This window comes from Epinephelus fuscoguttatus, linkage group LG16, assembly GCF_011397635.1.
Source record: "Epinephelus fuscoguttatus linkage group LG16, E.fuscoguttatus.final_Chr_v1".
In the NCBI taxonomy this organism is placed as follows: domain Eukaryota; kingdom Metazoa; phylum Chordata; class Actinopteri; order Perciformes; family Serranidae; genus Epinephelus; species Epinephelus fuscoguttatus.
The window spans coordinates 12450465-12478260 of record NC_064767.1 but is presented as its reverse complement, the minus strand read 5'-3'; the positions used below and the strand labels follow the sequence as shown (position 1 = coordinate 12478260).

Sequence of the window (27796 nt, the reverse complement as noted above, 5' to 3'; positions counted from 1 at the left end):
ATTTTAGCCTGGAGCAGATTAATTTAATCTTACATTAAAAGTTTCTTAACTATTATTAATTTTATTTCAATTTGCAGGGCACCATTCATCCATTCAGGAAGACACACAGATCCATCTTTGGAAAATTCCAGCAAGAATTCAGACTGGTCACCTCAGATAGACGGGTAAGTGTTTGTGTGTGTGTGTGTGTGTGTGTGCGTGTGTGTGTGTGTGCGTGTGTGTTTGTGCGTGTGTGTGTATGTGTGATGAAATCAAGTCTGATCTTTGTGTCGTCTCTGGTATTTTTTGGCTTCATTTGTTTTGATCATCAGCCCACTAAATCCGCCTGGTTATCATCATCCTCCTTGGTTTCACTTAGTCGTTAGCGTCTGGAGAATCCTCACTTTGTAATCCCATTGTGCTGTAAGCTGGTTAGATTCTGTGTCTCATACACAGAGTCAGACCCAAACACCTCCAGTAATCCTGTTTCCCTATCAGGTCACCATGTTCCCGTGAAAGCAGCAGGGATGAAGCCCTCAGAGTAAAATACCATCAGCATCGAGCTGACTGCTGGTCCACTGTGCCTGATACTGTAGCTTCATTTGTCATTTGGGACATTTTTCATCAGTTGTATTTTATTTCACTGCTTTTAATGGTGAGCTGGAACTTAAGCTCAACTAGGAAGAATAAAATACATGAACCCTTCAATGCAATTATCCACCCAAATTCATACTTTGAGTATCAAACATGTGCCGTGATCATCTTGGATTCATGTCAGTTACAATATATTTCAATAACAACTAGAAAAGTGCACTCAGTAGAGTGCAGATCTCCACCAGGCAGCCGCCCGAACAGATCACCACCTCTCTAGACTGTTCTTGTAATTCCGGCTGACACGTCACAGCAGGTCCCGGAAGCATCCTAGAAACTAGTAAAAATACACACCTTGTCTATTTTTGATGGAGCCATGGCATGTTTCACAGAGCACATCGAGGTTTCCTGCTAACAGACACTATGTGAAATATAGATACAATACAATTATAAGGATGAAAGTATTTTTGATAAATAAAACACTGCTACAAATCTTTGATTCATGTTGTTCATAACTGGAGTTTTAGCCGTATTAACTTTGTAGGTTTATGCACAACAAAGTAAAAAAAAAACAACAACAAACACAAAGAAAACATTTAACTGCCTGTTGACTTATTGTAGAAACACAACTGTCAAGGACAAATGACCAAGTCTACAAAATCTGGCAGGTAAAATGCTCCTTGTATGGTATGACCATGGTCCGACGCAGTGTGAAGGACAAATTTAAATGCGGTTGCAGCCATGGCAGCCGGTATGCAGTGAGCTACAGCCAGGGGAATTGCCCTAGCTCTCTAATAGACAAGATGGCGACAAAGATAAGAAACATAAAAGACTTATTCATTGTGCTGAACTTCAGTGGATCATAACATGTCGGGAATAGAATTAATCTGCAGATGCTCTGGGTCAAAATGAGACAAAACTTTAGTACGGATGTCAGTGCTGAGACAACCAAGGCCAAAATGTGGCCTGTAACAGACGGCAAGGCTTGTTGTTTTACTGTGGCTGATTTCTGGAACACTTGCAGCCCCTATTTGCCGTTTAAGAGGAGTAAGAGGTCAGCAGTCAGTGATGGTATGTAACAGGTTTTTCAATGATTGTGAATCACAGCAACCACGAGAGATCTGTGAGCATACAGTCATCAATGTGCACACTAAATATGAGGCTGATTGGTCCAGTAGTTTGAGAGATTAGCTGTGGACAGGCAGATAAGCACAGATACGGCCACACATGACCAAATGCATGATCTGCTCCAGGCTTATGCGTGATACAGATAATAATTGCTGTTGTAAAATGGCACAAAACCTGCAAAGAAGTTCCACCAAACGTCAGGGCCATTGGATTGTTTATTTTTGCACCAAGATTCCTCAATTTATTTACATCATTCTTGCATTTTAGGCTCAGTATTTATTTAGAGCACAGTGGAAATAAGATCTTAATGTGAAATTTGAGAGCTTATTCATGATTTGATAGTGTTGTTTTTGGTGCAAACTAGGGCTGCAGCTAACGATTATTTTCATTGTTGACTAACCTGTCAATTATTTCTTCGATTAGTCGACTAATCGGTTTATCGAAAAATGTGTTAAAATGTTGAAAAATGTCGGTCTGTCTCTCCCAAACCCCAAAATTATGTCATCTAATGTCTTGTTTCGTACTCACGCCAAAGGGTTTTTGTTCACCGTCATGGGAGAGTGTGTGAAGCTGCCAAGATTTGAACATAAGAAGCTGCAATAGGAGTATTTTAGGGTACTTTTATAGTACTTTTCTATGAAAAATGACTCAAACGGATTAGTCGACTACTAAAATAGTCACCGATTATTTTGATAGTCGATTAGTCAGCGATTAGTCGATCGTGGCAGCCCTAGTGCAAACTGACCAACTGCTCAACAAGTGCTAGAAAAGCTTGAATCAGTGAAGCAGGAAATATTTGCTTCCTGTGCAAATGCAACACAAAACCCTCATTTTGGGTCGAATTCTTAATATTACAAGGTCTCCTGGTAAAGCATAACAAAGGTTATACATGTCTCCCACTTATGACCTTTATCAGCAATAAAGCAGCATATTGTGCTTATTCATTCTGCACTTCAGAGCCACTCAGGCCCTGTTTGCCTGTATGTTGCTCTCTGTTTGGACACTATATTTTCCCTTAAAATTACCCAGAGCGTGCTCATGTTGCCTTTTTGAGCATGTTGACCACTTGCGCTTGGCTGGCTGGCAGCTCTAATGCAGTGTTTAATGAGGATTTAAAAGCTAGGAAAGGTACTTGTGTTACTGCAGGCTCTCATCTTTGTTATAAACATACACTAAATATTCCACCTCAGCAACAACACATACTCACTGTTATGAAATTGGGGAACAACAATAGAGTTTGTCCTAATTTCCCACTCAGAAAACATCTTCAGTTCTAATGCTTGGAGTGATTGTGTTCCCCTAAAATTAGAGTACATGAAAAAAGTAGTAGTGTGTCACAGCAAAACAGAGACAGATGTAGAGTCTAAGCTAAAAATGCTTTGGAACAACACAGGGATGTAGAAATTACAGATTGTTTTGCGTGTGTGTGGATGTGTGTGTGTGTGTCAGCGTTATTGTAGTATAATCCACTTTGACCACATACTGGCAGGGGGTCTTGCTTCCCCATAGAGCCTTGGATTGGATTACATGGTGTCGTACACGGCTTAGGGACCAAACATAGTTCAAACCAGCAAAAGTTGAGATGTGCTTCCTCAGCTCCTCAGCGCCCTCATCACATGTCTACTGTTACCTTTGGTGTTGTGATATAAAAACAAAGGTCTCTTGTCGACATCTGATTTCAGGCACAGTTTGACTGATACAGGAGTTTTTACAGGCTGATACAGAGTTTAACAGATAGACGATATCTTAAAATCTGCACATATCTATGCCAAATATATTAGATGTGTTCAGGGTTTTATCTTGGATTGAAAAGCCTCTGAAGCAGCATTTAAAGCATTATGAGACACCAAGGGCTTCAGTTTGGCTTTAAGCACAGTGAATTGAGCCTTAGAAACACCCTCCTCACAAACCTTTCCAACATCTGAATCCCAAATGGATAATTTAATGTCTACTTCTGTGTCCACTCTTTGAACACTGACGTTTTTGCGGGCCATGAACGCAGCACATTCAGAAAGAACTCTGTATGACCTTCTCAGCTGTTTGTGGAGTTTGAGTTGTTGGGGTGGATAATTGATCAGTTGATCTGATCAAAGCTGATCAGATCGATGGGTGAGAGGAGCAGCTGCTACAGTAGCGAGTCAAAGTAAACCTTAAGACCTAGCGCAATGAACGGTTAAGCTTCAGTCTCACTGATTCTGGTGTTCTGTCTTTGCCCAGAGGAGGTGCTGCACTCTTCAACTGTGGTGCAATGAATAACTAAACAGTATACATATTCCAACAGCTCTCCTATTAACGGGTCCAGCTCCAGTAGAAAATCATACGTGGCGGCAGATTGTGATATCGTGACGGGCCGACACAAAAAAGAATATTTGGGAGATCATGGATGTACTGTAAGCAGCCAGTTGGTAAAGCAATGTCACTTTTGCTCCGACGAGTCAAAATCTTTGATACTTCTAACGTTGCATTTATGCCCAGGAGAGCCTGTACCTCGCTTCCAGTCTATTTGTCCAAGCTTTCTTCCATTTTTTTAAGTTACGAGCTGTTGTTTTTCTTTTGTGTTTTCTGTTGTTCACACGGCTAATGACCACCCCTGGTTCCTCATGTGCTGGAAAAGTACTCTGAAATAGGAGCTATAAAAAGTCCCTCACAACGGCGTTCTGAAAACTGGTGTCGTTCCTAGTTCTTGTGGTTCGTATGTAATGAAAAGGGAGGTTCATAGAAATATGAAAAAGTTTCTCCGGTCTGAAAATGCTAAATAATGGCAGGCTGTTCACCAGCAAGTGTGGTATATTTAACAGTTATAGACTTTAGCCTTTGTGAACATGGTCCGACGACACGCATTTAATGACCTAGTTTGTTTTAAGCACACTGAATCCTTAAAACATCCACTGATTTTATGATTACAGTGTTGAAATGCAACGTGACCCCCCTCCAAACTGATATAGACCAAGTCATAACCCTAACCCTGCTTTTTAAGAATAAATTCAGAGCAAATAATGAAAGCCTAGTGCCACTTATTCTTCATCAATCATGATAAAACTGGGCAGAGGTTGTCTGTGCAGCTCACACCCATGTTTTCACTGTCGAAACTGAAGTAGCAGCAGCAGACATATCGTTCCTAGTATAGCTGAAGCTCCAAAAGCACCAAGCCTACATTTCCCATGATGCAACTCAGCTGTATCTCTTCATTAGAAACTGCTTAAGTTGATAGACTTCTGTTAGGACTTCTTACAGCTTGGAAAACCCGCCTGTTATGTGTAGAATCGTCCTTTAATTTTCTGCAGTTTTTTTTCTACATGGAGTTTCATACAGGATATGAAGATAACGTAAAGCAGAAGTGAATTACTGAGACAAGTTTTTATCAGATGAATTCATTCTGTTGCACTCTATTCATCACTTCTGTTGTACAGTGCATGATTGCAGTGCTGGACATTGGTGCTTGAGCTCATCAGTCACTGTTGCAGTTACAAAATGTCCTGATAAAACTAGAACAGGGACATCAGGCCGTCAGCAGAGGAAAGACATGACTGGAGGGCAGGAGAGTGAGAGGACCAGGCGTCATCTCGTTTCTGCTGTGGCAACCCAGTCGGAAAACTCCTCTGTCCACGTTAGCAGGCCGCCGCTGCTGCCGCCGATTCATTATGTAAGTAGGTTTATTTTGAGAGGAGAACATGGCCACCCTGGAGACACAGAGCCCCGACGGCTCCAATTTGAGGAGGATGTTGATGTGCCACTGCAAGCGAGCTGTGGCGGGTTGTGATGGCGGCGTGCTGCGGGTTTCACTTTGCCCAAAAAGTCCCACAAATCCTCTTGCACATACTCCCAGCCCCTTATGATAAAACTGCCCTCTCCTCCTTGCTCTACGTCTCTTCTTCAGAGGCTAATATGAGTCACGCCTCTGCTCACCATGATGACACACATTTCCCCAGCGCTGCCTGATGATGCGGCAGCATGGCACGGCGCTCAACAATGATGTAATCAGGCCTGGCGTCAGCAGAGGCTCCTTTATTTAATACAGTACCTGGTGACTGAGGCTCTGTACAGGCGCTGCAGCTCTGTCACTCCAGTGTCACATATAATATCAATACATTGGCATGCCGTTATGCCACCGGACAGCCAGGCGACGCCGCTGATGGACAGACGGGGGCAGCAGAGTGTCAGGATTGAACTTTGGTGCACTCTCCTCCAGGCGCTCAGTGTATGTGTACGTGAAGGGGGGTTGGGAATGTTTTGGGCCAAGTGCTGTCTCTCTGTTTGCACACACGGACACATGCACGCATGCATGCACTCACACACGCACACACACACACACACACACACACACACACTGTGGGTCTCCCATGCCTGTCGCTGGCTAGTGCTGTCACCAGACGCCCCAGTGCTGTCATAACACAGCACACCACAGTAATTGTAGATTTCACAGCACTCGGCGCTCCCCACCACGGCATATGACTCCAACACGAAGTGACAGGCCAGGACACACACACACACAAACACGTTCCCTTGTTCCATTTCTTGTTTCTCTTTCCTCTGACACACACAGACGCACTCTCTCTTTCTGCTCAGAGGGCGATTTTAGACTCAAGGTTTTTTTTTTATTTTTTATTTTGTTCATTGAAAATTCTGCTGAATTTACATCCAGGCAGACGGAGTAACACCAGTGTTGAATGGGCACTGATACAGACTGTATGGAGCAAGCTTAACTGGTCTCTCTGGTCTCCTTTCATTGGTCATTTGTCCAAACTTGAACAACCTATATTTATGTCTTCTTGACAAATGATTTGTGGTCGTTGTGTGTGTGTAATTACTGCTGTCTCTCAAAGGCAAAGGAGGAAGCAAGGTGGCCTTGATGGCTCATAGGAAGGCGTTTGTGGTGGACAAAGACCACAGTTTACATCCTGTCCCCGACCAATGTTGGGTTCTTTTAGCCATGGCCACAATCTTCTCCAAACCTTTGCCAAGTGGTTGAAGTTGCCTGACTTTGAGTAAACGTTTACAAGCCAAACAGCATCACGTCGACATTATGTTCAAACCAGTTCCTTTACTCTAGACAAGCAGTTTGAGTTCAACAGATTTGGTTTGATAGAAATTTTTTGGAAACGCTGCCATGAAATCCAACATTTGAGGTCACAAATGGAAATCCTGAAGGGACTGACTTAGCATGCTCATCAGATGGTGCATTAATTCAGTAACTAATTAAGATAGCTACCATTTTTTTAAACTATGTATAAGTTATATGGGTCACTTTGGATGGCACTGGCAAATGATTAATATGTAATGTAAGTCGGAGGACTTGTTAAATATATAAAGGGTTTACATGTATTTCTAGAACCCAGGTATTGAAATGTAAAACATCTCTAGTCTTTCTTAAAATAGATTAAAATAGATTTATCGCTTGTATAAAGCTTAATAATGTGTTATAATCAAACCAACAGATGTTACAGACGAGCAGAGCTACTCTTTCTCAGTACTAAGCCTGTTTTCCGCTCTCTCGTCCTCTGACAGTGACCTTGCCCTCAGCTGGTATTTCTGTGATGAACTGATTCAGACTGTAGTGACTCGTTCAGTCAGACAATTCACCCAAATCCCCCGGCCGACACAGCAGGTTGACCGCAGGGCAGGAAACTCACCCTGCATCCAGCAGCCAAAACCCAGCAGCTCCCAGTCGGTTTGTAGGTTTGGATTTAGATTAGATGGCGGCTGGTCACCTGCCAGAGTGTCTGCTGCGGGATGCTGACTGACAGCTGGGGAAACCCTGTTCAGGAGAAAACAGTTGTATAATATCTTCTGTGGCTCTGGAGCAGCTTTATGTCATCACGGCCATCTACGATTGGGCTTGTGGACAAATTCAACAGAAAAACTGTTACAACCTGTAGTTACGAAAGATGCTGTTGAGGTGCATCATGGGAAGTGTAGGATCCAGTGCTTGTACAGGGACTGAAAGCCAGCCAGGGTATCTTAACCTCTGCTGCTTTGATTTTGACTTTGACTTTTTTCTCATTTGTCTTGCAAGTTTCTGTAAGACTTTTTCCTACCTGGACACGATGTGAACTGGCACAGATCAAATTGTCTGAGTGGTTCCCAGTAAAGAGGTCCTAAATTTGTCCTAACTTCATGCACCTTCAGCCTATTTTCATTGCAACAGCAAGCTGTTCTTTAGGCTCGCTCAGGGCTCCATAGGCTCCCTGAAAGTTGTTGCTTGCAGTATATTTGGACAGTTTGTCACGTTCCTTCTGCCAGAGTTCATTCCTCCACTGTATGTTAGGAAGACATGTAAAGGTCTCACTAAATTACTTAATTTAAATTGTTCGAAAGTGGAAATATAAAGCTGTCTTGCTGTCTTGTTCTGTACTGCAGGTCTTTTTTCTTGTAGTGCACACAGCTTACTGGGCATGTTTTCCCACACAAATATAACATGCTAACGTAATTAGCACAAGCCTATGGTCTTTTACATTGTATAAATTAGCCTAGTGGCCAACTTTTCCTCTTCTCACATGAAGCCAGGGTCAACAGCAACATTTAACAAAGGTAACGTTACAAAATTCGACTCTATTACAGCTCACAAGGTTCACCGACTAAACAGCTGTCTTAATACTTAACACGTTCTCCAAAGAAATACAACATGCTATTGTTATTAGCACAAGCCTATGGCATTTTACATTGTATAAATTAGCCTAGTGACGAGCAGAGATTTCCTCTGCTCATATGAAGCCAGGACAAGATTTAAAATGCTTTTTTAGTGAAGGCTTTATTGTTTTCACAATTTATTGTTTCTTATCTGTGAAATAAAAGTTCAGCTGTCCGGAAGTGAGTATGACATGATTTTGTTGATATGTCATGTACAAAACAACTGTATCTCCCATCAGCCCATGTGCATAATAAATGACACCAATGGGACATCGAACCAAACGTTGAGCGTCTCTGCTCCTGTTCTTATTATTCTTAAACAGTTTTTGTGTTTTCTTGTTGTTGTTTTCAGTCGTGGAGGATCCTGCTGTTTGGGGCGCTCAACCTGCTATGTACCGGCTGTCTGCTGATGTGGTGCAGCTCTACAAACAGCATGGGTGAGCACACACCAGAACACACTCATACACACACTCAAACACACATATAAAACAAACACAGTGACAGATAGACACATGCAAACTGACACACAGACACACAGAGACAGATGTACACAGAAAAACACACACTTTGAGACTCAGACACAGACATTAACAGGCGGAGATACCTGTCTACACACAGTAAACACAGATTGACAGCTAGACACTTAAACACACGCACACAGAAGGCGCAAGTGTGTGTGTGTGTGTGTGTGTGTGTTGCAGCTTCAACCACCCACTGAACAAGTCTTTAGGAAGTGTGTTAGCAGTGTCGTCTCACCACAGGGGTTCAGACTGATCCTGTTACTACTGCTGCTGGTGTATGTGTTGGAGGGTAGGGGGGTCACCTCAGTCAAAATATGGCACTTTAAAAGGCATGTTGAAGAAACAGTCCTTCACAGCGTCTGTATTTACCCTCTGGTGCTACAATACAGGGAACATGTGTCATATTGACAAGAACGGTTTTTGGCTTTTGTCTCTCCTCAGATAAACACAGCCACAGCAGAGCAGGAGAATAACAAATTAGAGATGGTGTATAAAGGATATTTCTAGTTTGCTAGTGTGTGTTGCTCATCGTTTCTATTAATAAGAATAATCCTGTCCTCACCAAAGCCTGGCAGGTCAAACCATTGTTAGAGTTCACAGACATACTGTCTGCGTCAGTTTTGACCTGCTGTACTTAATGTAGCTGTGACACAATGAGGGATTTTTACCAATGTTTCAGATGTGCTCATTTTCAGTTTAACCTCCAAAAGAAGTGGTTTAGATAATAAGAATAAACTACTGATTTGTCTTCAGCCTGTGATGGCCAAGACTCAAGTTGTAATAAATCAGAATTATTCATCATGTTAAAGGTTTTTCAGTAGTTGGCACACTGAAAGGCTAAACTAATAGAAAAGTATACATTTCTTGTACCACACAGGCTGCTTCAGAATGTCTTTCTGCTGTTGTTGAATTTTTTGTCATTAACAGAAGAAACATGAAGTATACCAAGTCAAATATGATGCCAGATTTAAGATAAGATAAAATCCTTAGGGACATTTTTGTGCAGCAGTTGCAATACAAAGCTTCCAAAGAGGCAAAGTCTCTCGTGGACGCCCAAGAAGCACGACTGTCAAAAATATTTGTTGTAGCTTTGGTCGCTCTAGAGGCTCATCACGTGAATCATTCAAACGTTAGATTGTGCTTGTCAATTTAAAGGAGCCGCAAAGCGAACTGCTGGCTTGAAAGCAGCGTAGTTGCTGCTTGCTGTTGTCCAGTCAAAAGCTCATAGTTGGCCTACAGAAAGTCATGTTTGGTCAATGAAGACAGAAAAAAGAAACCAAGCACGGAAGACTTGCGTGCCTTTTGCGACATTAGCCTGCAGTTCTCTCCTCTATTACTAACATTACACACTTTAAAACCTACCAGACCAACCAACTACCTCCGCTACGTGGTCCCAAGCCTCATTCTTTTTATTTTGGTCTCTGTAATCGCACAGCGACATATTATAAAGGACTGAGTGGGCGCGAACGCAAATAATAAACTTCTTGATATCCATTGTTGGTGCAAGTGTGCTGTAGGAACCAGTTACATGGCTTGTTCTTTGGGACCCGCTTCATCGAAGCACGTCAGCATTCCGATTGGTTGTCGCCGAACCGCGTCAGAGCTCATTACCATAAAGTTAAACGAGTTTTAACTCCCCTCCGGACCCGCTCTCGTCGCTTTGGTCGCCCAAGACACGCAGCTGACAACCAGGTCGCCGAAGTCGCCAGACTCTCATTGAAAATTAATTACTTCCGCCATTTTGGAAGCTCTGGTCACTGTTGGTTTGAACGTACGGTAAGGATTCTCAAGACTCTGCTAAACATAATGTACACAGTGCCAGAAATATAAACAGGTCCACAGTAAGTGTCGTAAATATAACTGGTTAACAGTAGAAACAGAATCTATTCTCTGATCTATTCTACACTACAGTGTATCGACACTGTCCCTACAGCGTAAGCTCTGCATAGATGTGTACCCTACGCTGTAGCCTGGCATGCACCTTCTCAGAAATTTAACTACACGTTGCGCCGACACAGATCTCTTTTTTTTCACAAGCTGAAAACACTTTCCTCTCAGTGGAAACAAAGCTATTATTTACTTCAGTTTCACCGATAAACAATAAATTGTGGAGACAGTGAAGCCCCCACACAATAGCATTTTAAGTCCTGTGTGTGATTTATCCTGGCTCTATATGAATAGAAGAAACTCTGCTAGCCGCTAGGTCAATTTATGCCATGTGTAATGTCACTGGCTTATGCTTATATTGTGAGCATGTTGTGCTTGTGGGGAAAACGTGTCTCACAAGATAAGAGTTTTGTGTGTAAACCTTAATAAAGCCAGTTGTTTATTTGAGTTTGAAATTGTAGCTATTAAGCCATAATTTATGTGTTTTAGGTGTGTTTTTGAACAATCAGACTTGACAGCACTTCACAGAAACCTCCGCCACCGACTATTGTTTTGGAGGTGTAACTGCAGAGTGACAGACACACCACCGCACAAGTATAAATGCTCACAATGGCGTAGGCCACATGCGCTGTCTCTGTGTTGAGCCTTAGGTGCATATTCAAAATATGCCCACTATGTGACCAGATGAAGCTCTGCATGAGGCTTTGATATTCGCTAGTCAGAACCTTTTACTCAGTCTCGTTCACCGCCCCTCCATTCATTGTCACCTGTTGTTGATTACTGATTATTTTATGATGATTAGAAGCCTGCTGTTCTGTGATCCTGTCTTTTGATGCTGTTGCAGAAAATTCAGTTCTGCTCTGGAAACATTAAGTTACTAAGGGTTTGGGGCTTTGAAAGTTTTGAATATATGCATGCAATATTGTTTGTCAGTAGCTCCCATAACAGTGAAATATCAGTGTTGGTCTCAACTTGTGTTTGGGTTGTCTGGCGGGCTGTGTGAGCAGAACAGCAGCACTTAAAACCATTTCTCTGCCTCAGCTGAGCTGTCCACTGGCTGCACTCCGGACGATGTGACAAGCTTATATTTAGGACGCGAAGACACACACACACTCAGACGCACACATCCAAATTTAACCTTACATACAGTGAGCAGTGATTGCAGGTATGCATGACTGTAGGAGATCTGTGCAGATTTAAAGGATGGAGAGGAAGTAAGCTCAGAGGGGAGGAGTGGAAATTATTTAAATCCATTAATGTTGTCGGCCTCATCAGATACAAGGTGCATTTTGGAGTCAGTAGTTAATGGTGGGTCAGGTGTTGTTTGGCGTGTGTGTGGAGGCCAGGGGTTAAAGGGCAAACAGAAGTCAGTTAAGCATGTTTTTGTGTTTGTTTGTGTACATCATCACTAAATTTGACTGTAAACGTGCACATATTTCAGTGCTACCTGTCTCAACGCCTGTTTGTGGAGGTGGTGAAAGTCAGTACAGCTGAGCAGTGAGACAGCTGTGCAGTGAGACGCTGTGTTTATGGTCAGCGAGGCTCGTGTCAGCCACCAACATTAAATCCTCTCAGGGATTCCATCACTCAGGAAAATGCTGCCACGAAAAGAACAACATGCAACCTTATCCGCACTCACCCGCTCTGCCTGCAAATACTGCAGCATAAGACACACACACACACACACACAGCAGTGGCGTCGGGTGTCGTACAGACAGGAAGCGGAGGACAGAGGTATCGAACAAATGGGGGGGAAGGCGACACCACCGTCGATACTCGGCCCCCAATGAGAACAACAGGAGCAGACAGCGGCCTGGTCTCAATACTGTCGGTTTCCTCCTCGTGTCTAAAGTCTCCACTCACATGACGAGCACACCAGCATTCACACATTCATCATTCACTCATCTGCTGCTTTGAGTATTTTTGGTGTCTTTTCATTCACGTCATTGATCTGACAGCTGGAGTTACTGTACAGCTTCAGATTTTGTGATGCTGAGTTAAAACTTTTTGCAGTATAGGAGAAACCCAAGTGTTACGTGAACACATAAATAAGTAAACACACTGAAAGGAGCTGCTCTTTTTGAGTGTTTACCTTTGATTTACAGGTACACTTAACTGGTAATATTTGTTTGTTACACAATTTTATTATAGTGCCTGATGGTGCCCTCATATCCCCTTATTTCCTCCCAGATCATTGTTGATGTTTGATGTGAACCTAGTGAGGCATTGCTGTGCACTTGACACTGAAACAGTTCCACATTTTGATGCTAAGCTTCCAGTTTCTTCTACCAATGATTGCTGATTTTGTCTGTTCTTATTTGACATGCTCAGAAGTAGAAAGATCTCTTTATATTTTGGTACCTTCGGTGTATTTTGTGTGAACATAAATCAGGATTTTTCAAGTGTTTCTATCAGTGTTGGGCTTTAGATTTAGATGAAAAAATATTTAGATATATTTGGACCCCAATTCCCAGTTGTGGTTCACTAATGGTCGAGGGGCACTTTCACTTTTCTGAACTCAAAAACAAATTCATAATCCAAGTTCTAACATTAATCTCCCCTCGCATGCAACAGTAACTACGTTTAGATGCACCAAATATTCTGGTTTTTGCCCTGATTCCTGTAAAAGACGATATTGCTACTAAACAGGAGCACTGGAAACAAGGGAAGGCAATACAGGCACTCCAAGGAAGTTTTAAAAAGCTTTTATTGTAGTGGCTAAATCATTTAAAGAGCCAAACATGTTTTGACTACTGCAGGTCTTTGTCAGGGCTTTAAAAAACAAACATGCAACAAAGGTGTGGCCCGACCTATGTAGTGGCAGAAACCAAACATATATATATATATATATATATATATATATATATATATATATATATATATATATATATATATATATATATATATATATATGTATACACACATCTTTACACATAGGCTGTGATAAAAATGCTGAAGCCTGTAGAGAACAGAGATGAATCACATAAAACATGTGAAGTCTATATCCTTATTAAGACCAGGATACTTTAAAGCATCCAGCTGATGGGTCCAAAAGTTTCTGAAATATGGATAAGAAGAACGTCTGGACCCTGTTGTGTCATTTTGCTTCTTTGCGTCAAAGTAGGATTTCTTAAGTGGAGGTTTTCCACCCATGGTGTACTTGTTTGACTGTGTAAACACAGCCTCCCCCTTTCAATCCTTCAGCCACCTTCTTGAAAAGGTCAGGGTTAGACAAAAACCTGATGATATCCAAGTCTTTCATATTGTGCAAAAGTGGGTGTGTTTCTCCTTTTAACCAGAAATTTTGGCTTCGCTTTTAGGCATGCATCTTTGCCTCACAGTCTTGCAAACTGTTGGCGAGATGGTTTGTGTACAACACACTAAGTTGACCATGAACAGGCAAGAGGCCATGTGTTACAAATTCCCTTAAAGTCCAATTGAGTTGCATGTTCTGAATGTGCTGTATACATGTCAAAAAAAGAATGCTCCTAAAACCCGAATAATACTGGCATGTCTTGCTACACTCAGAAAATCGCCTTATTCAGAATATCCAGACAAAATATGCTGCTTACATGACCCGTGTCAAATTCAGAATATCGTCATGTTGTGGAATAATAGAGGAATATCGGCGTGCATGTAAACATAGTCACTGTGGGGACATTAACTAAATGGAAATTCAAATCATTTCATTTCTGAATTATGCAGCTTTTATCTCTATTAAATTGGAAGTAATGATGGAAAGTTTATGTTTATTTATTTTATTTACATTGATTTTCCCCTCAGGGAGATAAATAAAGTAAATAAACTTAACTTAAAGGAAAGAAATAAAGTGTAAATATAACAGCTGATTCCAAACTTTTCAACGTGCTGCATGTCTACAGGCTGAAGGACCTGTCTGCTCTGCTGGCATATAAACAAACAGAACAGAGATTCACTCTCATTATTCTCATTCACTCTGAGCCGTCAGTCCCACACAGTGACAGTCTGAACACAGTCTGTGTCTTTCCACTGAGCTTATGTGTTTTAATGTGCCTCTGTGTATGTATGTATGTGTTGGACAGTATGTACGTCCAACGCCTCCAGTGCATTTCTGCCTTTACTTCAAATGAAGCATAACCTACATGGAAGCCCCCCCCCCACCCCACACACACACACACGTGTCCCTGTTGACCCCCCTTTGCAAGTCTGATACCATGTTCCAGAGCCTCATATGTACATACTGTACATTCCTGCACTCTGCTGCAGGAACACATGCATGGGAACACACACACACAGCTCTGGCCCCATTAGCTCATGACTAACGGCTTAACAGACGTCTAAATACACACTATACCATACGCACACACACGGCGGTATAGGCTCCATGCATGCCCTGCTGATGCACTGAGGCTGTTGTTAACCCTTAGTCGACCTGTGAAGCCGCAGAAAGAGATAGTCAGAGGGCAGCTTATCCAGACCCAGTGTTCCTGATCTCATTTCCTGTGCATGTATTTGTGTGTGTGTGTGTGTGTGTGTGTGTGTGTGTGTGTGTGTGTGTGCACGTTAGTTAAGAGAACATGGGACCAGATTGCAGTCTGTGTGTATTTTATGCATTTAGCTCTTCCAGCTCACTGACTGTGGAGGGAACATGGTGCAGACTATATCTGCACGTGTGTTCTAAGATTCACAAATGTGTTTGTGGTGAAAAAAGATGTTCATGTTCACAAACCAACAGTTTTGCGTCTTAACGAGTAAAATGCATATGAGTGACTGACTTTACAGTGCCCTACTTTGAAAGGGAAGCAGGGCACGTTTAAGCTTTTAATAGCCTATTGAAGCACAGTGCACTTATCCTGAGACTGTTTGCTGTAAGTCAGTGCTGGAGATGTTGGAGCCCACTCCGTCTGACATGGATGCAGAAGTTTATTATAGCAGCATTAATTATTTTGCCACTCTGGGGCAGCAGAGCATGCTCAAAAAAAAAACCAAAAAAACATTACATATTAAAACCTTATAGGGCAATATGGCTATGGTATGGTCTCTACCAACTCTCCTCAGCTGTAAAATGTTCCACTTTCTTCACCAGCTTCTCTCTAACTGTCTGTAACCAAACAGCAGATGTGCTGGTCAATAAAAACTAAGCGCTGAATGAGGCTAAAACTCAGTGAAGCTGTAGCCTTGGTGATAGCTCACAGATTGTTCATCACAGAAAGCAACACCTTTCATAAGAGGACCCTGACACACCAAGCACAGACAGTGTTGGTCAATGTGGAGCTGTTAGTGAGGGTTGGTTGCCCTAGTTTCTGCGGTGTGTCCCGCACTGTTGGTTCTCATTGGCCCTTGTTGGCTGATTCAGCATGTTGAAGCAGCGTAGGAGATGACCGAGCTCGACATTGAAATCACTCTGATTGGCAGTACAGTTCAGTGCACAAAAAAGAGAAGCAGAAGTAAGCAGAGTGCACGATGCGGCTAAAGAAAAGAGGGTGTGAGATCTTCAGGTTTCCCTTTCTGAATGACGAATACAGACTACCACTGCCTGCTGGTATGGGGAGTAATTTCCTCTGACGTTTGCTGTAGCCTTTGTGGCGTGGCTAAGAGAAACTTTTTGGCCAAGACACAGGCGATGTGAGGCGACGCAACTGTCGGCCTTTGTCGACAGTAGTTATTTGATGTCAGTTTGGTGTGTCTGGGCCTTTACAGCCATTTGATCAGTTTTAATCAATGTGATCTTTAGTCAGCAAATGAGGAAAAATCTTTTATTTAATGATGATCCATATCTGGTACCAAAGGTCTATATTATGTCTCACATGGCCCATTTTCCACCTCTTCTTGTAAACATTTGGCCCTTGTGGAGCAAGCAGTAATGCTGTGTTCAAGTCATAGTGTACAGGCTGTAATCATGAAGGTGCAAGTGGGGAAAAAAACTTTAAGTCTGAAGCTGTTCTTTATGAATAGTCAGAAAGACACTGTATTTGGAAAGTGCTGCCTTGAGAGCAGACACTTTATGGCTCCTTTGGTAGAAACACTGATGAAGTTCAAGGGTCTTCTTCTCTTCATAGACTGTAAAATTACGGTTCTTTCTTCACTGTCTTTTCTCTCAAATCACGTAAGGCTTACTGCGTTCGATCTAATCTACTATATGTTAATTGACTCAGTGATGACTGTCCTCTGTTTCACTCTACTCTGGTTGAGTCAACCAAACACATCAGGCTACAACCAGCTGCTGCCTGTGTTTGCGCACATAAAGGTTGGGTGGTGTGTCTAAGTGCTGCTTAAGCAGAGTCGTTGTTGCACTGTCGCTGAAACATAAGCTGATGATGATTCTACAGAATTGTGTGTGTCTGTGTGTGTGCGTGTGTGTGCGCGCGCAGTCAGGCTGGTCTTCACGTATCAAATTGTGCAGTGGACAACTGGATCAGCTTTCAGCCTTTTACAAAGCAAAGACATCAGCTTTTTGTCTCATTGGACCAAACACACACACACACACACACACACACACACACACACACACACAGTAGCAGTTTAAGCATCAGTGTGTTCGTCTGTCAGTCTGTTTCCTTTTTTTTCTCACTCCAGCGCACACACACAACCAACCCCCTTGTGTCACCTAAACTCCTCTCTTTCTAACACACACACACACACCTCTGTCATTCACCTTAACTCACCTCACTCTCCCTCTCTCCTGTCTCTTGCCTCTGTCTGTCTCCCATCACCTGACCACACCCTCCTGTCACGTCCTCTCCTTCCAGCTGATGGATGGATGGATGAGCTGTCCTCTACCTTAATCTTTTTGTTTTAGAGTGTCTGTACTCTATTCACATACGCACTGTGGCTTTGACTGATCTGGACGCAGTTTGAATACAGGGGAAGCATATTATCTGGACCTTGCATATGTGAAAATACAACCTCCTGTCTATGAAAAGATCCAGCTTTGCTGCTGTCATCACAAACTGACGTCACTTCAGATTATGGTTCATGGAAAAAGCAGCTCATTTCTCTAAAAACTCATTTGCTTGATCACATCCTTCTACACGTCTTCAGTGGGGCTGAGATGCAAGAAAATGGTGCAAGTGAGGGAAATTTGGATGTAATTAAGGGAATGGGCATGTACCTAGTGTTTACTTCATCTCATCCCTCATCACAGGTTATGAAGTTGAGTTGTGAGCAGTTAAACCAAACCAATTTCCCAATAGGCCCAAAAAGGTGAAAGGCAAAAATTAAAGACACATCAGCAGAAATATAAAATATAGGCCTCTATAATATTGAATTATTGGGCAGCTGTAATGTATTGTATTATTCTGTTTATTAGTCTGCTTGTGTGTACAGTTGCGTATCCATTCTCCCCTGTGTGTGTGTGTGTGTGTGTGTGTGTGTGTGTGTGTGTGTGTGTGTGTGTGTGTGTGTGTGGGTTTGTCTCCAGCTGTTTTTCGGCCCAGAGCATCACAGAGAAACCAGGTCAAGTGTCTGTTCCACAGACGAATAAACACACCTCCTCCTCTTCCTCCTCACTGTTCTCCTACACAACATCGTTAGAGATTTAGACTGAACCAGTGTCAAGAGAAACTTTGAGTGTGTGTGTTTTTATTTAACTCCGATACAACACATTGTATTGCATTATACGGAGAGGTGTTTAAATGTAGTCGACAAAAGAAATTAATAATAAAATCTGAGCATTAAATCTGAGTTGAACAACACTGATAATTATGATAAAAAAGGTAAATGTTTTCTCATTTTTGTCTGTGTTGTTGTTTTGCATCTGCGCAGTGTTTGTGTGCATATCCATTAGTTTGTTTGTTTGTTTCTCATCCAGAGATGGTTGAATGTGCATATGTGATCTGAACTGTGTGTGTGTGATCTGAGATGTGTGTGTGTGTGTGTTGTCCCCAGGCCCTCGGTGTTCCTGTGTGTCAGAACACAGCTGGTGAAGCAGTCCGTCCCACGGGGCCTTCAGTACAGCCAACACACACTCACAGTAACCCTGTGTGTGTGTGTGTGTGTGTGTGTGTGTGTGTGTTTCTCTGTGTGATCAGCTCCTCTTACTCTCCACACAGCCACCACATCTGCTTTTGCTCTCAGTATGTCTCGATCACCTAAACACTGATGTCTGTGAATCTGCTCCCATGGGATCCACCTTACAAAGGGACAATCCTCTGCAAATCATTTTGCTGTGCACGTAACAACCATTTTTATTTCTAGTGAAACAAAAGGCATGTTCTAATGTCTTAGTTTGTCCAACCAACAGTCAAAAACACAGATATGATTGATTTAAAAATTACATAAATTCGAGAAAAACGGCAAATCATCACATTTGAAACTGGAAGAAGCGAATGTTTGACATTTCACCCACAAAATGAAGAACTGATCATCGAAACTGTTGTCAGCTCTCATTGTTGAGGCATGTAATGAAACCATTAGAACTGCTTTGCTTTGATGCTGAATACCCTTAATTATCTGGGTTACTTTAAGAGCGATCAGAGTTTAATTTTTGATTGCCAGTATTGTTGGTTTTGACACACAAAATTTATTACTGTTATTACAGTATTGCTGGTCTGCTCCGGTCCGGTGTACGAGCTTAAACCGATTTGGTTTTATACAAACTGCCCAAACTGGCATTTGTCATTATAACATGTTCTGGCAAATTACAAAGTGGCCTAAATTGGCAGTCTGTCCTGCACTGATGGTGGTACAGCGCCAAATCAATCATGTATTGCATGGTCCAAACACTGTATGTCATTTTCAGTAAATACCAAAATATGAAACGTGTTTTTTGTCACAAACTTAGATGATAGCAAGTTCATTACTCACCCATCTTCTAAGTTGTTATGCCTCCAGTCTGATCTCGAGCAAACAGCTGATATTTGTGTGGTTTGTTTACATCATCTAGCAGAAGTGCATATTTGATGGATTCAATGTGGACAGTGAGCTCCGATTTTATGTGATGCGACACCTTACTCTGCCGCTTGTTTGCTTTTGGGATACTGTGTCATTATGTTTCACTCAGGAGCATGACACCTGGCTTGGCTTAATATCAAACCGGTTCTGTTGAGCTTTTATCAAGGTTTTTGAAAGAAGCTTTAAATGTCTGTCGTCATATTTTATGATGTCATCACCCTAAAAAATTTTTTTTTAAATCCTCTAATAAGATCTTCCATTGGATTAAAGTAATTCAATGGGCTTCATTCACTAATATCTGCGCAGAAATGTTCTTACTCTCCGCAAAAAATAAGTACTTGCGCAAAATCGGATTCAGTCGGATTCATGACACGTGCGTACCGGCCAATTTTGTTCTCACCACCGTGCGTATGTTAGTAAATCAGAACCATTCTAAATTGACAGGCGCGTGTCCGCGATCTGCAATCAGCATACTACCATGCCCCCATTTCTCCATATAAGGAAACCGCTTGCCTAGAGTTGATTCATGAATGAAGGAAGCGGTTACCCGAGGAGAGAAGTAGTAAATTTCACGGTTTGTTAGAAGCGATGGCGCCAGGTCTTACAGGAATTAGGGTCATTGTAAGATTGTGGAGGACACAGCATGCCAGGATGATCTTGCACACCTTCTCAGGGGTATAAAGTAGTTTGCCACCGGCCATATCTGATCCAAACACATCCAACGGCCCTTAAGCACGCCAAAAGTGCACTCTACGGCGCGTGTGTGGGCATGTATGTTATTATAGCGCACCTCTTGAGGGGTTTCAGGGTTTGCGTATGGTGTCATCAGCCATGTTTTAAGGCCACCCAAACAATATAACACTTTAACATTAACGGAATAGAGACTTACTGAAAATACTAACTTAAAACAATTGAAATAAAAGACTAGAACAAAAGATGCTTACCAACAAGCCATCCACTTCTCACAGCCTCTGCCTCCAAACGCATTCCCACTGTACTGTTTTGCAAAATAAATGAGTCGTGGGTGCCTCGTGGCCAGCGGGCCACAGCCTTAAGGATATGGCAGTCGGCATTACAGATCATCTGCACGCTAATGGAGTGATAGTTTTTCTGTTCATGTTATTGTTAATATTTTAATTGTCACAATGATGAGGGTGAACGTCTGTCAATTTCATGGTAATTTAATCCATTTGGCCAATATATTAGTAAATTAATTATTTTAAAAAAATGTTAATTAAATCTCTTTTTCATGAATGTGGTTTTATAGACTCTGCATGTAAAAGGTATGTTTGCATTTTCTAAGTCAGTTCGATTTGTGCGTCAAACGATTGTATGCACAGTTTAAGCACAGATTTGTGCGTACGCACTGTTTGTGAATGAGGCCCATTGTGTTAAACAAGTTATTATTTTTTTTGTCATTATTATGTTAAATCAACTTTCTTAAATGAATAGATGTAATTTATGGTGCTGTTAGATTGCTGCTAGGGTGTTTGCCTCTCCTTGTGTGCAAAAACGTTTTTTTGGGGGGGGGGTTTTGGCGCATGGAAATATTATTTCAGTAGATGAAACCATGTTTTTAATTTTGGAAATGATTGTATCAGTCTTTTTTTTTTCAATTAATTTAGCCTTTTGGATTTTACATAGCTCTGGCATTATTAAAATTATAGGTACAGTGATACTAATAATATGAGTTTAGCCTAATCTTTATTTGCAACTGTGCAGAAATACTAAATGCTAATAAATACTAAAAATAAATGCACATGCAAAAAAAAAAAAAAGATGTCTGTGTGATGAATGAAGCTTTGAACTTTTCAAATCAGCCCTATGAAGCTGGAAAGCAGTGTTTCACTCCACTGTCTGACCTCTGACAAAGGTTGGGTGATATGGCTAAATTAAATTAAGTTAAAATGTCTTAAAAGTTTGAAAACAATTCACATCGAAGACTGAAGACCAAACTGCTAGCTCACTAGCATAGCTTACCTGGCTACACACACTCAACAAAGTAGTAGAATATTATCTCTTGTCAGCAAACAGAGCTCAGGTCAGTATTAGAGTCTTTTTCTTTTCTCTCCTCTCATTGATTTGATAGTGTGTAAATGTGGTCAGAGCACATACAATTATTCAGGTTACATTTTACAGGGAGCATCATGACTCAAGCCATCTGTCAGGTGCATCACTTTTTGATTTAAAGGTTCTGCACAAAACAACAATAACAACACTGGGAGAGATAGGAGTCATTTCTCTCAGGATAAGAAAGTTGATAAAATGCTTTTATTCCTAAACTTAGAACCAAGTTTGGATAAAAATCTGAGAATATTTAACCAGTAAGGACTGATCTCCTTCTCTGACATGCTTGATAAATAAAGGGAGAACTCTGAACATACCAGCATTTAGTTTTCCTAATAGCAGTTTTGTCTTAACAGATGATGTGACATTGATTACCATCAGCGTGGGGGCTTGCAGGGTGCAGGGTCAGGGCACAGGGGGCAGAAGGACGGGGTGGGTACATCAGAGTGTTTGGTTTAACATATCGCTGCCAGCTGCTCCTCAAATCCCACATGGAGATACGAGAATCCATTTTACTCTGGTTTCATATCGACAGCAGTTGCTTGTCATATGTAAGGATGACAAGCTGTCTGTGTGGGCCACGGTCACCAGGGAGAGTGTATGCGTGTGTGTGTGTGTGTGTGTGTGTGTGTGTGTTAACCATTTGTAGACGTGCTTGTTTTTGTGCATGCTTTATGTATGTGTCCAGTGTTTATAAGGATGTTTTATATTTAGGGCTTGGCACTCGTTTGATTTCTGAAGATCCCGGTTAGTGTTGATGGAAAATACCCTTAATACAAATGAATAACTACACTAAAAACTGAAAATCATTCTATAAAAACAGCAATTACAAATTGTTCGTTATGTAGCCTATAAAGCAAGTTGGTCTTGTTGATGGAAAGCAGCTAGTGTAGAGCCTTATGTGAGGCAGAATTTATGTAAAAATCAAAGATCTCAAAAAGTTTAATGGCCTCCCTGATGAGTAAAAGCTTTGTTTGTCATGTGATTTAGGTGAAATTGAAGACCATTACATGTTTAATAGCACATCATGACGATTTAAGGACTACCTGTTTTAGTTCAACTCCCTTTCTCTTTGATGAGTCATCCTGGGTGGATAATAATGAAATGAAAAAGTGTTTTAGAAGTTTTATCTGTCGACCTTTGAACGGGTGGCAAAGTTCTTCGCGTTTTGATGTTCTATGTGAAAAGTTCTGTTCTTTTGTGTCACGATTGCAATAGTATTTTCAGAATTATACAAGTCTATCTGCACTGTGCACGTTTATGTGCATGTCACAATGAATAATACAATTAACTAAACCAATTTAGGGGCTCAATGTACTTGTGCAGCGTACCCTCATACAATGGTTCATATGGTATCCTATGAATTAGAGCCCCATAAATGATGTCATGTACTTTAGGTAAAGTTAACGAGATAACGTTGTGAAGTTTAGTTAAGGAGGTTCGGTTTGGGCAAGTAAAGTAACAGAAAGTAGGTTTTAGGGTTCCAACAGTATGAGATTTTCACAGTAAAGTAACTGTCTCAGAATATATCACGGTTTCATGGTATCACGATATTACGCACAGTGCAGTGGTTAGCAGGGGGAGCCCTTCTGTGTGGAGTTTGCATGTTCTTTCCGTGTCAGTGTGGGTTTTCTCTGGGTACTCCAGCTTCCTCCCACAGTCCAAAGACAAGCAGGTTAATTGGTGACTCTAAATTGTCCGTAGGTGTGAATGTGAGTGTGAATGGTTGTCTGTCTCTATGTGTCAGCCCTGTGATAGTCTGGTGACCTGTCCAGGGTGTACCCTGCCTCTCACCCAATGTCAGCTGAGATAGGCTCCAGTCTCCCTGTGACCCCCAACAGGATAGGCGGTTACGGAAAGTGAATCTTATTATCAGTCAGAATGACCCTTAAAGGAATGAAAATGAAAGGATTATTGTTGGTTGAACAAGTGTTTTATTACTATAAGTGAATCCTGAAACCATTTTGTTAATGGAAGTTTGCGTAAAAAGTCTCCCCTTAGAAAATAACTAAAATTAAAGAGAGATTCAGCGTTCAGTTACATTTTTTTCAATATCATAGATAAGCAAATGTACACAGTATGATAATCATCAATTTTTGTATCACAGTATACCTTGAAAACGATATATATCGCTGCAACCCTAGCAGGGTTGGGAAAAGAAACATGGTGACGACGTACCTTAAAGTGACTGAAAGTTCACCAGTGTTTGGTGTCCCATCTACCACCCCTAACCTCCATCCTAACAAAGCCATATCCTTCTTTACTCCCATCTGCGCATTGGTCACGTGATCACAGCCCTCCCAAAAAGGTATAATATGAATTACTGGCTCGTGATTATGTAGGATATGTACGAATTTGCATGATCCTTGAATTCAGTCATTGAGTCAATCAGTCAAGCAATCAATCAATAACTGTATTTGTTCCCAGTGGGGCACTTTATTGTGCAGCAGTGGGATATATACACTTAGCATCAGACTGCTAATTGCCCCTCTGTTACGCCAAAAGTTACTTAATTCAGTTAATTTCCACCACAGTGTTCACATGACTTTAAAGTGTTTAAAGTGTAGTGTAGTGTATTAGGTTGGTATCACTTGTGTGTTTGCGTGTTAATATTAATAAACAGTGTTGTGATCACTTGTTTTGTGTAACTGTGTGTGTCTGTGATGTCTTAGTGTGTGTGTGTGTGTGTGTGTGTGTGTGTGTGTGTGTGTGTGTAACCCTCAGGTCCAGTCTCATGTTTCTCCCTCAGTGGTCAGCAGTGTCAGCGTTGGGCAATGTTCCCAGCCTTCTCCTCCTCCTCTTCCTTATATCATTCCATCCTTCATCCTTCTTTTGCTGGTTCATCTGTTCCTCCTCTTCTTTCTCTCTTCTCTCCCTCCTCCCCTCACTCTCCTGTCCCTGTCCTCCTCCTCCCCTTCCTCCTCCTCCTCTTCCTCCTCCTTGGGGAGCCTCCTCACCGCAGCAGTTGAGGCGTTCGATAGAAGCTTTTAGTTTACATCTGCAGCACACAAGCGCTGACCTGACACCACGACCCTGTGTGTGTGTGTGTGTGTGTGTGTGTGTGTGCGTGTCTGTTCTGGGTCTCACTTTACTGTTTACCGGAACCAGTGACACTAAGCTGCTATTTGCTGTGGTTAGCACATTCAGCTCCTCGTTCTGATGTGTGTCTTCTATGTGTGACTGTTTCTCTGTGTGTGTCCTGGTTCTGTGTAACTGCCCTTAGTGACTGTGTGTGTCTTGCAGGTGTGTATGCATGTGTGTTTGCATGTAGCGTTGAAGCAGTGACAGAGAGAGAGAGTTTGGATCCTTTAAATAACTTCGGTAAAAGTACTAATACCACACTGTGACTGTACTCTGTTAAAAGAAAATGTTCTGAAATTGGTACTTCGTTAAAAATATTAAAAATGTAAAAATGTCCCCTGTGACTGTTAAACTATTTTATATTGATATAATCAGATTATTATTACTGTTAATTTTTTGTCAATCAACAAAATGGCCAATCGTTTCTGTTCAACAGGTCTGTTTCCATGGTACTTTTGACCTTTGTCAAGGAGAGATTAGTTGACTACTTGCTAGTTAGTTAAACTTGTTCTAAGATACCCAGAGCTAAAAACGGAAGCAGTTTAGATCAGCATGCGAGACTACTTCTCAGCTCTGATAATCAGCGTCTCTTCCTCTCTGTCTCCTTCCTTCACACACACCCATGTACGCTCTGCTCTCAGACTCAGTTGATGGATCTGTGTGTGTGTCCCTGCGACTGGTATAGATCCACAGCTATCTGCGGACGTTTGGCGACGAAAGTATGTCCGAGCCTCATTTGCTCACGCTAGCTGGATGTCTTCTTGCTAGGCTGAAAAAGAGTTGCCTTTGGGCACATTGGAGATCCTGGAAAGTCTTGACGTGTGTGTGTGTGTGTGCATGCACATGTAGAATAATGTGCAATGTTCACGATACATACGTTAATGTTGCGAGATAGGGCGTTTGGCCTTGGTGGAGGTCTAGGCTCTCTGAGCGCTCTGCTAATTTGTGCTCGCTTTTATTGAAACACCATTTTTTCTACTTCAGCCATGCACAAAAATGTTTTTCTCCAAATTTGTACCCCCTTTTTCTTGATTCTGGTTGATTTTATTCTTATTTTGCTGCTCTGAACCATTTGCTTTTCATCACATGGTTTAACACAGTCTTTTTATTCATTGGTGCTGTTGAGGGAGAAGTTATGTACGCTTGATTTGATGTAATAGACCTCCCTGCTGAACAGATGTTGCAGAGTCATAGTCAGAAGAGAAACTGTTAACAGTAAAGTTTGAGTCAGTCTACACAAAATTATTGTCCTTTTTTTTAGAATATATACGTTCTGTTACTCTGATACTTCACTCAGATGATTAACAGTGATAAATGAAGTGCTCACATTATGAATAGCTAATACATACTTGTGTCTCATGGGTGTATGTTTACTGTGAATGTGCTTTTACTTAGTGCACTCTGTGTGTGTGTGTGTGTGTGTGTGTGTGTGTGTGTGTGTGTGTGTGTGTGTGTGTGTGTGTGTGTTTTGGCTGCTCCTCTGCAGACAGCATTAAATATTCATCCTACTGCTCGTATTTCTCCTCTCTCATCTGTCTATCCAACCCTCACTTCCTTCCTTCCCTTCCCCTTTCACCTCCTTCCTTGTTTAAATCCTTCCTTCCTTCTGGTCGCTCTCCATCTTTCCTCTTATTATTTGCAGTTTCAAAGGACATCAAAAGTGGAAGAAATGTAGTGAAAGGCAAAGAAAATCACATAGAATAATATAAAATGAAGCTAAAGAAATTGCAAATTGTTAAAAAAAAAAAAAAAGAGGTTTGAGTAACTTCCTCTCCTCTATCGATCATCTCTGAAATCAAACAGGGATTTAAATTCGTCATTCTGCTCTGGGTATTGAGTTCAGCTCCTGTGGGGCAGCTGTGTGTGTCTTTATGTCTGTACATGGGTTGAGATGTGTACATGTGTGTGTTTGGTTTGTGTAAACTTGGGTTTCTCTGTTCTGTACATCATATTCTCTGATCATACTGATGTGTGTGTGAGTGTGTGTGCGGTAGATAAGAATAATGTCCCGTCTGCTCTGTTTGTTGCTCTGGTATCGCATCCACACGTCCTCTGGGTGTCAGTGTTTGTAAGCAGGAGACTTAGAAAGGAATTGAACCGGGTTCTGTGTGTGTGTATGTGTGTGTTGTGGTGTATATGTAAACCTATCTGAGCACAGCGATGGAGAAATTTCAGCCCAGGTATTGATCTGGTCCGGCCTGTTCCAGGGTCACTGTGATGTCAGCGTTTGTATTATTATTGCTTTTATTGTCTGCTGCTTTTAATTCAACACAACAAGATGACATCAAACCTCATTGATCCCTGCGGGTAGACAAGCTGCTGCATATCAAAATAACAACAGCATATTATACAGCAAAAAGGGCTTTGCACAGTATACAGATTTTTAGGGATTAAACAGCGAAACTGATGATTATACGATAGAAAGTTCACTAAAGTTACTCTACACTTTTCCTCCACTGCAACTCAGTGTGTTAAGGATATTGTTCTCCACTGCATGTATCTAAATGCTGCTCTTCAGACTGATTTAAATATTATACTCAGCGAGAAATATTTTTAAACAAGATTAAGAGCCCACAGCTCTGTCAGACTGTGCTTAATTTAGCCTGTTATTAATGGTGTAAAGCTCCAGTTTCATCACAATACAATATTATGTTGATACTTTAGACAACAGTATGGTATTTGTTGATATCTCAAAGTCTGCATGATATAAATTTGGTTCATTTAAGCATTCTGCGATTGAAATGAGTCGATATCGCGTGCCCATTTAGGACAGTCGTAGAAGAAGCTGTCACCTCTTTCTTTTTTGCATTTGTAAAGACATAAGTGCAGTTAAGTTTATTTTAAACTGACTCCGCACATGAAGTTAGTTCTGCCAGAAAGTCCTTTCTGGAAGAAATAATTTCATTTTAATTTTTTCCCTGAAACTTAAGGGCTTTCTGGCTTAAAGCTCTGAAAGCAAGCTTCTTGCAACAGCGATAAAACATGGATTAACAATAAGACCATTTAACAAATCGGTAAATTTCAGTTCAGCACTAACTGTCAAG

At 41.5% G+C, this 27796-nt stretch overlaps 1 protein-coding gene across 1 annotated transcript in view; it reads left to right on the top strand.

Moving 5' to 3' along the window:
* Positions 1-27796, top strand: part of slc30a6 (solute carrier family 30 member 6) — a 74663-nt gene that overhangs the window by 4169 nt on the left and 42698 nt on the right. Inside the window, exons 3-4 of the mRNA XM_049600431.1 lie at positions 78-164; positions 8678-8762. Coding sequence (XP_049456388.1) covers positions 78-164; positions 8678-8762 — 172 coding nt within the window. The remainder of the gene's footprint in view (positions 1-77; positions 165-8677; positions 8763-27796) is intronic.